Genomic DNA, 15,883 nt, shown 5'->3' on the forward strand with positions numbered 1-15,883 from the left:
AAGGACTTTGTGCCTACTGAAAAATCCAGAAAATTCCAAAACCCAGAAGTTTCCAGAGAAATAATAAGCAAATTTATGTGTCCTTTCTGAAAACAGTTTTTGATCCAGGAGATCCTGTTCTTATTATGCCTGTTAGTCTTTGTGAACTTCTGTGAAGTCACACTGCAGTTAGACTAGATGTCAAGCCAAACACAACTGTTTGTAATACTGTTTGCACACAAAGTAAGGTGTTGTTTTAGAAGTAGTTTTCAGCACAAAAGCAAATGACAAACAATAGATTTCACTAGTAGAAAAAAAAAGAATTGGATTGGTTCAGCCAACAATTTTGCTAGTTATAAAAAAAAAAAAGCCTGAACAAACTCTGTCCTTTGCAATGGAGGTTATCCAACAAATCTTTCACATGGTTATCAGTCTGCAAATCAACTTGACACAGTCATTGGTTCCTATAATTTGAGATCAGGTGGTAACTGCTGGATTTTAACTGGCTTAGGACCCTCTAGCAGAGCCCCTTGGGACTGGCACTTTCACCATTTGACATGGCTCTGTGAGGCAGCTGCAGGTCATTTATTCTGCCTCCTGAGTCACAGTGAGGGAACCCTTAATCCAAAACGAATGCTGGAAATTGTCCCCTGTGGACCTGGCAAAGTCATCCAAGCTGAAGACAGATGGGAAATTACAACAATTTGCAGGAGAGATGTTCCAGAGAGGTCCTGCTTTTCGTGCTTTGTGCTCCTAACTCGGGGAGGGGAAGTTGGAGGTTTAACTCTCTTGCAGACAACTGTGAGCCTGTGTGCAGACTTTTCTGGAGCTTCCCAAGCTCCATGTGGTGTGTGTGTGCATCGTGGGGTGGTGGAAAAACAAGTCACGCATTCTCTAGCCTGTCACCACGGGCGTTCTTCCTATTTGAAGGGCGCTGAGCACTTCAAGTTCTTTTCTTTGTCACTGGCTGTGCTGTTGTAAATGAGCAACACAAGGCTGTGTAATTTGAACAATTCAACGCCCGGGTGTTTGTGCAGGCGAGGGCTCGCAGTCGAATCAAACACGTAGGAAACAAAATCCTTGTAGAAAGGGAATCTGTTCTCCTTGGCTCTCCCCTTTGCCCAGGCAGCCTTTCTGCCAGAAGTGCACACCCAGGTTGGCTTTTCCAAAGGGCACAGCTTTGCCAGGATGGTTTAAGTGCATGGATACAGTTCAACCATAACTGAGAGGCCCCTCAGTGTCTGGAGCACTCCCTCTGCACAGGCTCTGCTTTTTCTACATCTATTAGGATGTTCTGAATTCACTTTAACCCCTTTTTTGTTTTGCTGGCAGAAACTGTGACTAACTGAAGACATTTCCAGTTCAAGGCAGGGTTCTGCTGTCTTGGCATCTATTCCTACTCAGAATGAGGATACTTGCATTTTGTTGCTGGCTCTGTTTGCTGTATCTTTAGCATAACTGTATCATTCTCTCTAGCTGTTTTTTCCAATGTCCACAAGAAGTCCCTGGTTAAACTAAGCCATGGTTATGTGAACTTGAGAGAAGCAAGGAATACCAAAGGAGCTGCTGCATAGCAGTTACTAAAGAAACAAGGCAAATGCATTTTCTCATCTTGCACAGTTAAGACAACTAACATGGAGCTTTTATTTTCTTTCTAATATCCTTCTGGAGGAGAACTGTGTTCTTTACAGCCTTTGCAAGCATGAAGTTTTGCAATTCAGAAATACTAACAATTCCTAAATAATTATTAATTCAGCAAAGCTGATTGCTTTTGTTCATAACAGGAAGGGATACACTCAAACTCCAACCTCCAGATGTCTCAGGGACTGTGGTTTGCCTTGAGCTGTTGTAGGGAGGGAGAAGAGAAAATATGATACTTTTAGAAGCTAAATACAGAGTTAAACTGCTATATGGCAGTGCTCCATTTTGAGGGAAAAGGCAAGATCCAAACAATCTTATGTTTAATGATAAAAAATCATAGCAAAGCACCATTAAAAGCAAGCAGATTTGTTAACTTGTAAATGACTTGATGGATCTGGTATTGCAAAAAAAAATAAAATCTGCTGTTATCTCTGTTTATTGTTGAACAGCAGATGTTGAAGAGCTGATAGATGAGTCTGTCACTCATGTCCAAGGGATAAACAATGTTAAAGGCTCTTTTCCTCTCTGTAGTGTGTGGAAGCAGGCCTGTAAGCATGGCAGAATTAATATCACAAGCAAGAAGCTTTGTGAGGGCTCTTGTGACAGAAGATGAGGAAGAGGATGGGCCCCACTCCTCATCTGCATCTCCATGCCCAACCTGCAGCAGTAAAAATCTCTTGTTTAAGGATGTTTAATGTCTGTTGCTGAGAGTCATTCATTTCAGCCATTCTTTTAGAAAATTTTTGTACCTAGTTGGTGACTTTCTCTTGGCACGGGCTATAATACTTTCCAGTTAATTTTTATTGACATATCTTTGTATTGTTTTAAATGGAAAACTTCCCAAAAATGCTGAAGTTAATGTTAAAAGTGGGGTGTTTCCAGAGGAAAAAAATGTGCTGAATTGTGGAATATATAAACAAACTGGTGAAAAAAATAACCCCCAACCAGGTCACTCAAAATACCTGACTATGCTTCTTCAGCTAAATAAGCAAAAGGTTGTTTTTAGTCCATTGGGTGAGTGAGAAAAATATTACCTGGATAACTCAAAGGTACATCCTGGAATTAAAACCTAAAAAAGCCACTCTTCTGGCTCTGAAAAAGAAATTGCTTTTCATATTCACCAAAGTGTACTTAAGGGATTTAACTCCCCAGAACATGGTTAATTTCTACCTTGTTTTTGACCTGTGGAATCAGGTGCCCTGTGCTACAATATCAGAAATTACAAGTTTTCTTCAAAGCTTTCCTCAGAGTATGAATTGCAGCTCCATGCTTGGATTTTCTGATTACTCTGATTTTCTTTCTTTTTTTTTTTTATTTTGTTCTCCCAGTCAAAGGAGATGATGGGGAAGTTTCATCTTAGCATTCTTTGCTTATGTCTCTGTGGCTGTTCTCCTGTGATATGCAGCTCCACACTTCCCCTATCCACTGTGGCAGACTCATCTGCTTTTAAAGAGGAATGTAAAGGGCAATGAGGTATCCCAGAGTTAAAGAAGTTTTCTAGTATAAGCCAAAGTTATTTTGCTGGTGGTTTATGACTTTCAGGAAATATTCAGGGAAGAAAATACAGGAGGGATAAGGGATTCATTCAGAAAAACTGTACAGTAAATTATTTTCATTACACTGTGACAGCTGTTCAGCAAGAAGTAAATGTTCAGTTTTTTATGAAAAGCAGAGTGATGATCCCTACTCTTAAATCAAGGGAAAAAACATTAATTAAGAACTTAACAAAGTTCAGAAACAGCTGGTCATTTAAAAAGTAGACATACTTATGCAAGTTATTGCCACTGGAAGCAAGGACAGAACTCCACAGACAAAACATCCCACAGTTAGATCTGTAGCCAAACCTCTTGCTTGAAAATTTGGCCTGGAAATTTTTCAACAGTTAAATCATAAGATGCTTGATGCTTCTCATTCTGGTCCCAGCTGGGAATCTGGAAAGTGTAATGTTTAAGCTGAATATTCACTTTGATTCTTGGAAATGGGAACAAGTTTCATCAAGAAACCATTTCTTTTTTTATTTTTCTTTTCTTTTCCATCCTGAATTGGTTTGCCTATTGCATGTCATTAGCAGATGGTGGCACATACGTCATTTCCATAGTTTTCTATTTTGGTACAGGAGCTGCTAATTTTCCCATTTTGACTTGGGAGTATTAAGCTTTGTTAATGCATCTCAGGTAATTGTAATTAGCTTATGTTCCTGAATTATGGCCACAGAGTTGGAAGGGTTTTCATTCATCACATCCAGTGCATAAATGTACCTTTTCTGGTTACTATGTGATTCTCCCAAAGAAATGCACCCCAAAATGACAAAATCCTTGGGCTTTTGTGGACAGTGGGGTATTAATAAGGAAAACAGCTACCCTGTGTCCACTGCACTGTGTGAGCAAGCCACTCTTCTGCCTTTTAAAGTTCTGAGTTTGGGGATATAGTCAATAATACAAAAGTTAAGCAGTGACACTTCCCCACCTTTGTGGCTGCTGGGGGGGATCCTTGCCTTGTGCACTTTGGAGTGGAATTGGCAAGAAACAAATCTATATACCAGCCTGAATCCCATTTCCCTAGCTCTGTAATTAAGATGCTATCCCCTCACAGGATGTTTTCTAAGAAAGTAATTTTGTTTTCTGTCAACCTGAATTGAATACCTGTGCACCAGCACAAATATTGGAAGACAGGCTTTATATTTTGTCCAAGCTGACAGAGACACTTAGACCTAAGGTGGTGATGCTGCTGGGTTTCATCATTTAAATAAAAAAAATTACTGTTAATGTGACAGTCACTGTGTTCTGTTTTAGGTTTTTATTGCTCCCCAAAAGCATTTTGGTTTTCGATGGGTTCTGTAATAAGATTTTCCCTGCAGGAGAGGCTGCTTCCAGAAGCTTGCCCTAATCCTGTTAGATGGCAAGCAGAGATGTTTCAGTCATTGATGTGCAGGCAGGGGAGTCTTGGGATAGTGATTTAATAGTTTGAGAAGGCTGTGACTGTTCTCCCTTAGTTATTCTTCTTGGTATCTGTTGAGAGAATGCATGGGAACAGCTATGAGACCTCTGCATGTGTCACCTTTGCCCTGAGCCTGGGACATCTTTGTGCAGCTCTGCCCATGGGCTTCCAGACCCATGGAGGCACCTGAGAATGCCTTTGGGTGGCCACACACCCAGATTAAAGCAGCAACTGCATCGTGCTGCTCTGCTGCAGGAGGACATGTGGGACTGCTCAGTCATTTGATTTAGAACAGGACAAACAGAGGCAGAGAAGATGAAACAGTGTCTGAAAGTCGAGGCGATCCAAGGAAAGGAGAATAGTTCCACAGAGGGAAAGAGAAGGCAGATTTCTAGTAGAGATGTTTAGAAAAAGGCTCTTTTGACTCTGCTGCTGCCTGGGGGTGTCCTTCCCAAAATTAGAAAAGGGAATGAAGATGATGTTGTTACTGGGGAAGGGTGGAGATAATGAGAACAAGCTGATTTTGATGTGTTTCTTCATTTGATGAATGCAAATGAAGAAATATGTTTAGTTCTGTAACATTTCCACTGGTTTAGGCAGTGGAGTTGTGGTTTTGTACCCTTGGTTTGGTTTGAACTGCCTGTATCTCTCACTTGCAATATAATCTTACACATTTGCTTGCGGGCCTGTGTGTCCCACTACCCTCTGCTGGAAGAAATGAGGATTTTTCAGCTCCATCCTTGAGCCCCAAAACAGTCCCAGACCTCCAGCAGAAATAGGCTGGGAAGGAGTTTGGGAGCACCCCAGTTCTGCCCTGCTGTTGCTGTCATCCACACTGCAGGGAAGAGATGTGGGATATAAAAATGTGGTGCTGGGTTTCAGAGCAGTGTGTGGCCAGGAGAGGTGTGCACGTGGTGTCTGTGGTAGCAGGGGGCTGAATGGATGGGGTGTTCTGCTCTGTTTTGTTACCTTGGCCATAATTTTTATGTCTCTTCCAGTTAATGATTAAAGGTGTTGCCAAAATAGGCTGAATCACTGATGATTCTCCTCTGATGTCCAGTTTCAAAAGGTGACTGGTACCAGCTGGTGGCTTGAAGAAGGGATGCAACATCCCAAAGCAGGTGGCCACAGGAGCATGTTCTTTCCAAATGCAAAGTTTTATATGCTGAAACATGACAGCCTCTTATATTTTTCTCTTCTTAAATCAGCTAAAATAGTTTTGATTTTTCACTCCCTGCTTAAAATCTTAATATATTAAGGCTTTATACCTGCTGTGCAAATGTTCTTTCTCAGTGTAGTGAGAATGAGGTATGAAAATGTCATGCTCTCAGTTCAGGTTTCCGTAAAACCCTTTCAAGATGATATTCCAGAGGGAAATTAAAAACAGGATTCTAAGAGATACTTTTGTTTTATTATTATATATTTGTTCCAGTACTACCCTATCTTCTGTATCTATTTGCAATAGAGGTGCCTTTATCTCTTTGTTTTGTTCCTGTCTTCTATAAAATATGGAGTCCCTGATCATTTTGGTTCACACAGGGGAAGCTTGCAATAACTGCAGTAATTTTGCTGCACCATGTGTCTAGAAATCTTGAAACAAGAGAGTTCACATTGGAACTGGTTTCCTTTTCCTACATGGGCAAGCAATTGCGTAGATGAACAGCCTCATGTAGCAGCTCTAAAGCATGTTATTCAGGCCATGGACAGGTATTCTTTCCAGATTTCAAAGGTAGTAAAAGATCCAGACAGGTCTGCAAGAACCTCTGGTCTCAATTAGTTGTATATTTCCTGAACAGCATTTTCCAGTCATGGAAGAAATTTACTGTTATCACCCACCTGACAGGATTTTCCTGTCCCTCCTTTGTCCAAGTCTCTGTAGTGCCCCCAGCATTTCAAAGAGCATCTGGCAGATCTGTCAGAGCCAGCTGGGTTTTGGATACATTGGTACATTTATTTGGTACACTGGTGTATTTATTTGGTACATTTGGTACATTGGTACATTTGCTCTGCCAAACACCTGGGGGCTGGGGGCAGTGTCAGACCTCACCTGCTGTGGATGGTCTGTCCTGTCCTCCCAGGGCTGCTCGAGTGACAGCCCTGGCAGGGCTGGCTGGGCTCCCACTGCTGGTTCATGGAGTGGCACCTGTGGTGGAGGGATGAGATCCTCCAGTGAGACATTCCCTGGCAGTGCCCCCTCGCACAGGCAGCGCTGTGGCTGCGCTGGGACACCAGGACACCAGCCTGCCCGAGATCAGCCTCTGGCACTGCTGCTGCTCCTGCTTTTCTTCTTTTTCCCTGCACCTTTGAAAGCACATCGTGTTACCCTGTTCTGTGCTAATGCACCGAGGACATGATCACAGAGTTCAGAGCTCACACTGAATGCTTCTTATGCATATTGGCTCATTGTTAATTTAAGTGGCACATACTTTAATCTAATAGATGCTGTCTTTTAGTGAGATAATTGCTGTAAAGGGATGGTATCTTGTGAAGTTTAATTTCTTTCTACTGAGCTCATGTGGAAAAGGAATATCTGAAAAATCAAATTAAGTTTTCAACAAGGGTAATATAGACTGCTGTTTCACTGATGTCACCACCTCCCTCCTTATATCATAATATTTCTTGTTTCTCTCTCTCTCATCACCACATAAAATGAGCTGCCTTGTTTCCACTACCCCACTATCTCATGAATTGAAAGACTGAATGTGTACTAGAAGTTCTGCCATTTTGTGGTTGGGGAATACAATGAGCAAGTGTACAAATCCTTGTGCCAATAGCTGGGATCACCTTAAGTGTGTCTGAATTAGGCTGGTGATAATTTAAACTTGTTTCAAAAAGCAACTCTGTAGCAGCAGCCCACCTTTACTTTCCACATTGCTGGATACATGTGTATATTAACAGGGATGAAGATGAAAGAGAAACAGGAGAACATCCTTCAGCCAGGGAGGAGCTATCCTGTGCCTTTTTTCCATCTTGGGATCTGGTAAATGCAGTTCCTTCTATCCAACAAAAACTTGTGTTACTGATTGCTGAGAGGTCTGGAAGGTCCCGAGAGTCACTAGTGGTGACCAAATAAGCTGTGTTCTTCATTACTCAGGGAACTGGGACTCTGGAGGACTCAGGATGAGGGGCTGTCCTTTCTAGCACTGCTGTAGTTGGCGTCACATTCATTTCATTGTTATGATGTTTGCAAATTAGAAGCACAGGTTTGCATTCCACATGGTGTTTTCAAAAATGCTCAGAAAAACCTGTCTTGTGTAGCATTGTGTGTCCCTTTCAGACACTGTGAGGTATCTTCTGCCCTCTCTGGACACTGGCCTGGGCAGCTGGACTGTCATTATTGCTGGAAGTGGTGCACATGGGAGCACAGACAGGGCAGTGCAGCCTCATGCACTGAGAACTCTGCTGCTTTGTGAATTATTGGTTCATACAGCATCTTTTGGAGATAATCCTCTGGTTTCCCATTTAGCCAGGTTTCCATGGCTTGATGACTTGCTTGTGTGACCCGTGGAATGGGCTGGAAGTCACTCAGCTGTTGCACTGCAGTGATGCTGGTGACCAGCCCTGTGCAGACAGGACTGCAAAGTAATGTTACTGAGTAGCAGTTCTTTGTTTCTCTAACCAAGTGGATTTAAAACTTTCAGTGTGACAGGGCAACTAGTGTCTCTCATGCTGTGGTTATTTTGCTGTTTCTTCTTGCCCATCTCTTCTGTTACAACCCAAACACCACCCATACACTCAGCTCTCTTACTGGCTGCTGGAAAAAGCAGAGTTCATTTCCAGCTGCCCAGCATGGTACTAATAAAAGGTTGATGCATGTCTGAGAAGCCCTGGATTACACTTGTCCTTGACTCTTCCAGCCTATGTGGCATTTTAGGCTTTGCAAAGTCCAGGATTGAAAAGGCAAACAAAAGGTGTTTGACTCTGGATTTGTGTGCTCACCCCATGTGCCTGCACCCAGAATCTGCTCTGATTTGCTCAAGCACTGGCAATTGACTCCTTTTCTGAGCTGCTTGGAGTGATGCTGCTCACAGCCCATTAGACACTTGAAGTGCCATGAAGACCTACTGCCTCACTTTGCTGTGAGCATCATCCTCCTCCTCATACAAAAATGTTACATCACCTGCTTAACTTTGTTAACTTCGTGGTGGTCTCACTCAGATTAGGTTATTGGTATTCTTGTTCCTTCTCTGTGTTTCTCTCACATTAGTTCACATGACAACACTGCTTTTTCTCAGATATTCGGAGACTGTTAAAAAAGAGCTGAAGGCAACATGATCCAGAGCTTTCAGGCAGCTTTATGAAAAGGGTAGATTGTGTTTTACTTTGGGGGTGATGTATAGCCCAGGTAAGATTCTTCACCAAGGACCATTACATCTCAAGTTGACTTTTTAATTGATTTAGCTCCTCTGATCGTATGTTGCCAGACATGAACCACTAGCCTTTGGATGGAGTCCAGAGTGTAATGGAAAGTTCACTGAAACCCCATCAGCTCTTGTTAAACCTGAGTGAATTCCAGCCCAGCACATTTCTTGTGAATAATTAAACAAAGTTAAGCAGGTGATGGATTTGAACGTCTATCTCTAGTGTTTGTCTGTATTTCAATGAGGAAGGGACTCGTGAAATTAATGAGATTTTCAGTGGTGGGATTTGAGGTAATTTTTTGCCTCTTCTGATGGATAACCGCACCTGAAAACTCAGGGTAGATGTTTTGGTAGGTCCTATTTATCACCAGTGTGAGCTGTTCTATGTAGCAGTCAACTCTTATAATTTACTGCTTTTCAGTAATAAATTTTCCAGTATTTACTTGTCCTTTTCCCATTTTTTGGTAACATTTGGGTTTGTTATCCTTTACTTTTATATCACTTTCTGTCAGTACAACTGCCATACTCACAGCGAGAGTGTAGTGCTATGGCAACGATGTATTATCTGCAGTCATGCTAGTGAGTAAGATATGGTGCAGAAATTAGTTCACTTATCAAAATCTAATGTGCAGAGCTGAGTAAAGAACTTGGCAGTCCAGAACCTCCTGCTATTTTCACAAGACTTGCTGTTCTGTTTCACATTGGTTATGACACTCGCATAAATTCTCTCCTGACTGTTTCCAGTGATGCCTTGTTAAACCTACAGATGTCTCAGCACCTTGGAAAATATTTTTAGATGTACAATAATCTTCATGCTGTCTTTGATAGTGACAAAAAATGTTTCTTCTGTTACTATTCCAGAAAGGTACTTTTCTATAATTTCAGGGTAGGAAAAAGCATATAAATAGAAAAATCTTTCCCAGACTGGAAAATGTGAGAAATGTGTTAGATTAACACTGCTGAAGACTAAGAGAGCTCTGCTCTTCTTTGCTCTGTGGTGCAGACTGGGCCATGCACAGCCTTCAGGATGTGTCTTGCACCTTCTCTGTTCCACATACAAACTGGTGGAATGGTCTTTGAAGTACAGTGTTTATATCCAACTCCAAATCCTTCTACAGTGTGGGTGTTCAGAATCAGTCAGTTGATAGTCCTTTCATTTATGTTCCAGCTGGTGCAGTGCTGGTTGAGGAGGACTTTTACCCCTGGGGACCTCTGGTGTGTCCTCTCAGCCATCCTGACTGTTTTGCCTTACAGGGCAGGGCAGCTTTTGGACAGCCCCAGGATGTTGGTTCCATGTCCAGGATTGATATTAGAGATGTTAAATCTTTGGTCAGATAATTAGAAATTGTTTATGTGGATTTTACAGTGCAAACATGTTTTTAACAGTCAGGGTTTGGCTAGAAGCTCTTGGAAAGAAATCAGAGACAGGCTTCTACAGTCTCTGGACATTGTTTGAAAGTTTCCAGTGAAATTAGTACTTGTTCTTACTCAAATTATGCTTGCTTGTTGACCCCTCTTATCTAATTAGTCCCTACTTTGCTGAGCTGCTTCTACTAGCATGCACTGAATCAGCTATTCCACATTCCTCTTTTACCACTGGAATGGCAGAAGTACATTTGAGCTAAGAGGTGCTTTCTTTTCTGTGTTGTAACCCCATGCCTTGTGATTTGTGAAGAAATAAATTATTTTGTTGTGCACAGCCATCTGTTTGAGGCTGAGGGGAAGGATGTGTGGTAATCTCAGATCAAATATTAGGAGCAGCTGAGCAGTCAATTAGACAATCCTTGAGGGTCTTCTTATTATGTGTGGATAAATGTCCAAAGCTTGGATGCCCATCTCTTGAGGTTCCCACATCTCTGTGCACTGCACAAGCAGCTTCAGGAAAGGGCAGGGTTGTAACCTCCTGCCCCATGTGCTGCTCCTTGGCTCTGGCTTCCAGACGTGCTCACGTGTGCTTGTGGTGCTGCAGGCTGGCTGTAGAATGAACCACTGGCCTTGTTTGCTGGGTAAATCCCAGACCCATCCTCACATCCCAGCCCAGCAGCAGGAGCCTCACCCCTGCCCCGTTCAGGGGAGGCTGGTGGCTGCCCAGAGCTGCCTCCAAGGACACAAACACCACTGCCACCAGCCTGGCCCTAACAGAGATGCTTTAAAACTTTCAAACTCTCTGCCCTGCAGTGGGGAAGATGGTCTGACAGGGGTTTGGTCCCATTTGCAGAATATGTAACTGGGGTGGCCAGGGGGAGTAGGTGACTTTTGGTGGCTTGTGGGCCAATGTCAGAGCCAAGACTAGAACCTGGTTCTTGAAATCTCAGGCTCCATTCTCTGTGGCCTACTGTTTCTCTAACCATGTTTTAATGAAAAATGCAAAATCTTAATCTAGAGCAGGATTCAAGAAAAATATCCTATTCAATTACTTAATTATGGGTGAACTATCATTATAAGACACAAACATGTCTTGCTGCAAAGCACCAGGCAAAAAAGCAGAAAGGATTATTTGTTGTTTAATTTAGCAGAGGAAGGCAGCTGATCACACTAAGTCTATCTGACACCTAGCAAGTTGTGTGATCCTATTTGTTAATCTTTTTAACTTTCCGTTTTATTAGGATAGGGTTTCAAGAGCAAATAGGATAAATGAGATTACATCTGTCGCCCTGAATTACTCTCCACTGAGTTATGAACAGAATCACTCTGTGTCAGAGAAGTATAATTATGAGGGAAATGCTGCCTGTGTAATTGTATGCTTTGTTTGGAAAAAATTGAGATTGGTAATTATCCCCAGCATGCCAGGGTGGCTTGTGCTGGCTCTGAATCTCTCCAGAAGCAAAGCCAAGGGAAGTTTCTCTTTGGAGCAGTCCTTGATGCAGTATGGCTGGTGCCTACATTGCCCTGCAGGTCTTCTGGTTCAAGGGAGGGATCCAAAATCACTTGCAATAGGACATGTATTGTACAATTACTTTCTCTCAGAGAAAAATCTGGTGGTGCTCCATTTGGGGATTATACACTGGTCCTGGCTCTATTTAATTCATGTAGCCCTATAAAAGTTGTGGTACACTTCCTGCTATATAATTCCACAGTGAGATGAGTTGAGGACACAAAACTGTAGCTGCTTGAAATTTTGGGTTCACCAGACAAAGAAAGCTTTAAATCTTGTGTGCTGTTTGTCTGGATTTGGAACAACTTCTGTTAGCAAAAAGGAAAGGAAAAGTTCAGCTATAATTGTTCCTATATAATAGGCATAATTGCTGCTGGAAGTAGATCTGCTGGAGAGAGAATATTCACAAAGTAAAAAGAAACTTGCTACAGGTCCTGCTTCAACATTTCTGCAGCTTTCTTCTTGAGGCAGAGGGGCAGAAGCCAGGCTTTTACATGATAGATTAGTGATAAAAAAACCTGCTAGGCTCAAATTAGAATTTCTGTTATTTTGCCAAAAATTATGTGTGCATTAGTGGAGAGGGGCAGGGTGGCTGCATCATTTTGATGAATCCTATTGGAAATTTTCTTTTTCAGACTTTTTTACAGTTATGAGCCAGGACTTGATCTCCACATCTGTTTTTATTGGCCGGTCTAGTTTACAAATGAGGCCCCTTTTGTCCCATCTAATTTTATGTAATCTGTGATGCTGCATAACAATTCTGGGAAGAAGAAATGGAAGGATTGTGAACTGACCTTGTGGCTAGTATGTGCAGTGACTCACTCTATTCTTTATTTCAACTTCCGTGAAGTCTTTTCAGATACACTGTTTATCCATTAAATGAGCTGTGCAGTTTATCTTATGGCTAAAATTCTTCCTAATATTTTTATGTATTTGTTGGGAAAGTGACAAAATAAATCACAAATGAGAATGTTAAAAAATACTTACATTAATCATCTGAGACAGTCTCTCTCATTATAATCTTGTTCAGAGGAACTAGTTATCTGTAAGAAAGGGTTTCCTGTCCCTTGATTTGCCAACCTACACGACTTTACTGCCAAGGACATCTCTCCTCCATGCTTTACAAGCAATGGGTAACTTCATAATCTTTCTCTGTGTAGGCAGTTTCTTCATGGGAAGAAATTAAGTCAGTCATGCCCATTATTGAATCTAATTTTACTATAATTTAGAGGGAAGAACTCTTCCCTGTGTAGAATCGATTTTATAACCACTTACTTCAGGACTTATGTTGCTTTCCTCCAAAGGATGTGGAAGAAAACGTTGTTAGTGGCAGACCTGCAGTTTGCTTGGCAAGGTCACTGCAGCAGCACCTTTCCTGGCAAGTGAGAAACTTGTGCCTTGCTTTGGTTTGCAGTCATCAGCAGCTGCTCTGAGGCAAACTGAGCAAGGCAGCGAGTCAGTATGACCTCACTACTTGTTGAAATTCCACCCTTTGGGAAACATAAGGCTCTTAGGGTAGGTACCTCATGGAGTCAAGCTGTCTTTGGCTGATCTTTTTTCCTTCTCCCTTAGTCAGCCTGGAGGTTTGGCCCTGGCCATAGATGTGTCTCTCTCATGGCTTTACAATTCATTCACCCTGGGTAGAACTTGTCCATCTTTTCCTCACCTCAGACCAGGCTGAACGAAGCACACCAAGGAAAGGTCCTTTAAAAAGCAGTTTGCAGCAGTGTAGTGATAAAAGCCCAGCTGTGAAGAGGTGGGGAGTGCAAAACAATCTCTTTTTGCCTGCCCACAAAGAAACAGGAGAAGGAAACTGGTGACTTCCTAACACTGTCACAAGAGCACGTTGGACAGTGTCCCTTCAAGGTCAATAACACGATTCTCAGCTGTTCAAAACAGCCTGTTGGTAACAAACCCAGTGCAAATTTGTGGGAGAGAGCTGCTTGCTTGTTGTTTTCTCCTTGTTTGCACAGGCTTCAGCCTGGCAGACAATCAGATCCAACTGTAGATGTAATGAAGGCAAAATCCCAGAATACATGGGGCCAGTGTGAGATTTATGCTAATGGCAGCAGGCATAGCTGAATGTTTGCCTGCTCAGCAGCCTTGGAAGAGTCCTTGGCTGTCAAGACAAGTGGAAATCTAAGGAGCAACTCAGTGAGGGGTCTTTTTTTCAATTACATACTTTGACCCATATTCTTCCTTATTTATATTTGCAAGTATCATGAGATTGATCAGATTTTTCTCCTCAGTGGCCCTGTAACACCAAACCTCCTCCTGCAGACAGGAGAAATGCATTTGGTGGGGTGTTCAGAGGTTGTGAATGGCTGAGTGAATGCACACTGCTTTTTATTTGGTGAAGCTGCCTGTAAGGCAGGCTCTTTTCTGCCTCATCCTGCTCTTCTCTGCTGGTGGGAAGTGTTCTTTGCAGTTTGAACAATTTTCCTCTAATTAACAGGCATTTGTCCATCCTTTTTCCAAAGTCTCCTACTTGTTCTCCTTTACTTTTCTCTTCAATTCCTCTCAGTTCCATTCACTGGGTAAGCAACAAATCTTTCTGGTGTTTCTGAACATTGTTCACATGGTATATGCCATCTACTTTCTTTTTGATACTGCATTTTCTGCTGACACCTGCAAAGGCCATGCTTGGTCTGACAAAACTTTCCTCCAAGGAGCGGTTTTGTAGTGTTGGTTCTGAGTGTTAAAAACCATGGAAGCTTAGTGAGAAGCAAATGTGATTCTCTTTGCCCTTGCTTTGGAGATCAATGGTTTGAATCCTGTTGTGCTTTACACCAGGGAAAATTGAAAATAACCCCAGCTGCAAAAAGGCAATAGAGAAGGTAAAAGAATTGCAACAATGGGATGAAGCTGCTACAGAGCAGTAAAATGCCAGGTTGCAGATAAGGCAATAGGGTGGCAAAGCCCTGTGAGCCCTGTGAACAGTCAGGGCTTTCTGTGCTCTGGAACAAAGCAGCTTTAGAGAGGGTTGTTGCAGTATCACTGAAACTGGCTCGGTGGAAATTTCTGTTGCATTACAAGTTCAGCCTTGCTGCATGGCTGGGGCGGCCCAGAGTACTTCTCTGTATGATGGCAGTGAGTGGGAAGAACCTATGAGTTACAGCTGAAAGAGCCCTTACCCATAACTTCTCTTCTCCACAGGTGCCCCTGGTTGACAAAAGCCATCTCCCCAGCCATCCCAGTGTACAATGGACTCGTTTTCTTGTTTGTGCTGGCAAACTTCAGCATGGCAACTTTCATGGACCCTGGAGTTTTCCCAAGAGGTAACAGAAATGGGATTGTTGCGGGTGGGGGCACCTCATTGAAAATCCAAGCCAAAAGAGGTGCCAGGTATCCAAACACATAAGTTGCTGATTAATCTTGTATACTTTATTTATTTATTTAGTGTATTTAGTGTACTTGACTGTCAATAGGAATGGGATGGCAGTGAAATGCTGGGTACCCTCCAGCTCCCTTCTGAGCTCCTGGGTGTCCCTGCACTTGCTCAGACTGGCACTTGAGGGCACAGGGTTGTGTAGAATGGTTCTCCTTGGACAGCTCTCCTGAGTGATGTGATTTTGATTGCTATCCCCTGTGTCATGCTGGCACACTGGATTTAAGTCACTGTCTTCACAATAGGTAGCAGAGCATGCCAGAGGGGAGAGGCTAAACTTCCTGCAAGTTTCATCAAAGCAGTCCTTCCAGAATACCTTAAAAGAAATGCAGAAGCATTGAACGCTAGAACAGATAATGATTAAGGCTTGCCTTAGAGTGTCTAAAAATGTATACATTTAGAAATATATTCCTGCTTAAATTAGTACTGATTCACAGCTGATTAAATAGGATAGAGATCACTCAGCTTTTGTAATGGGAACCACAGTGAAGCTATCTCTTTTAACACATCCTAATGAGAGAATTATCACCTCATTTTATCTGTCTTCCAATAATTATTCACACGCAGTTTGCAGCAGAGACTGCTCTAGGCAGTCTGTCTAAACCAATGGATCTGTGCTGTCTGCAAGCTGTGCTTCTTCACCTCTATTCACCACGTTCAGTGTCTATTTTGAATTGCTACCTGACAAGAGCAGGGTACCAG

At 42.4% G+C, this 15,883-nt stretch overlaps 1 protein-coding gene across 1 annotated transcript in view; it reads left to right on the forward strand.

Annotated features, from left to right (window-relative positions):
* Positions 1 to 15,883, forward strand: part of ZDHHC8 (zDHHC palmitoyltransferase 8) — a 106,570-nt gene that overhangs the window by 69,332 nt on the left and 21,355 nt on the right. Inside the window, exon 2 of the mRNA XM_021544499.3 lies at positions 14,950 to 15,071. Within this exon, the coding sequence (XP_021400174.1) occupies positions 14,950 to 15,071 (122 nt within the window). The remainder of the gene's footprint in view (positions 1 to 14,949; positions 15,072 to 15,883) is intronic.

The sequence above is a fragment of the Lonchura striata genome, chromosome 18 (assembly GCF_046129695.1).
Source record: "Lonchura striata isolate bLonStr1 chromosome 18, bLonStr1.mat, whole genome shotgun sequence".
NCBI lineage: Eukaryota > Metazoa > Chordata > Aves > Passeriformes > Estrildidae > Lonchura > Lonchura striata.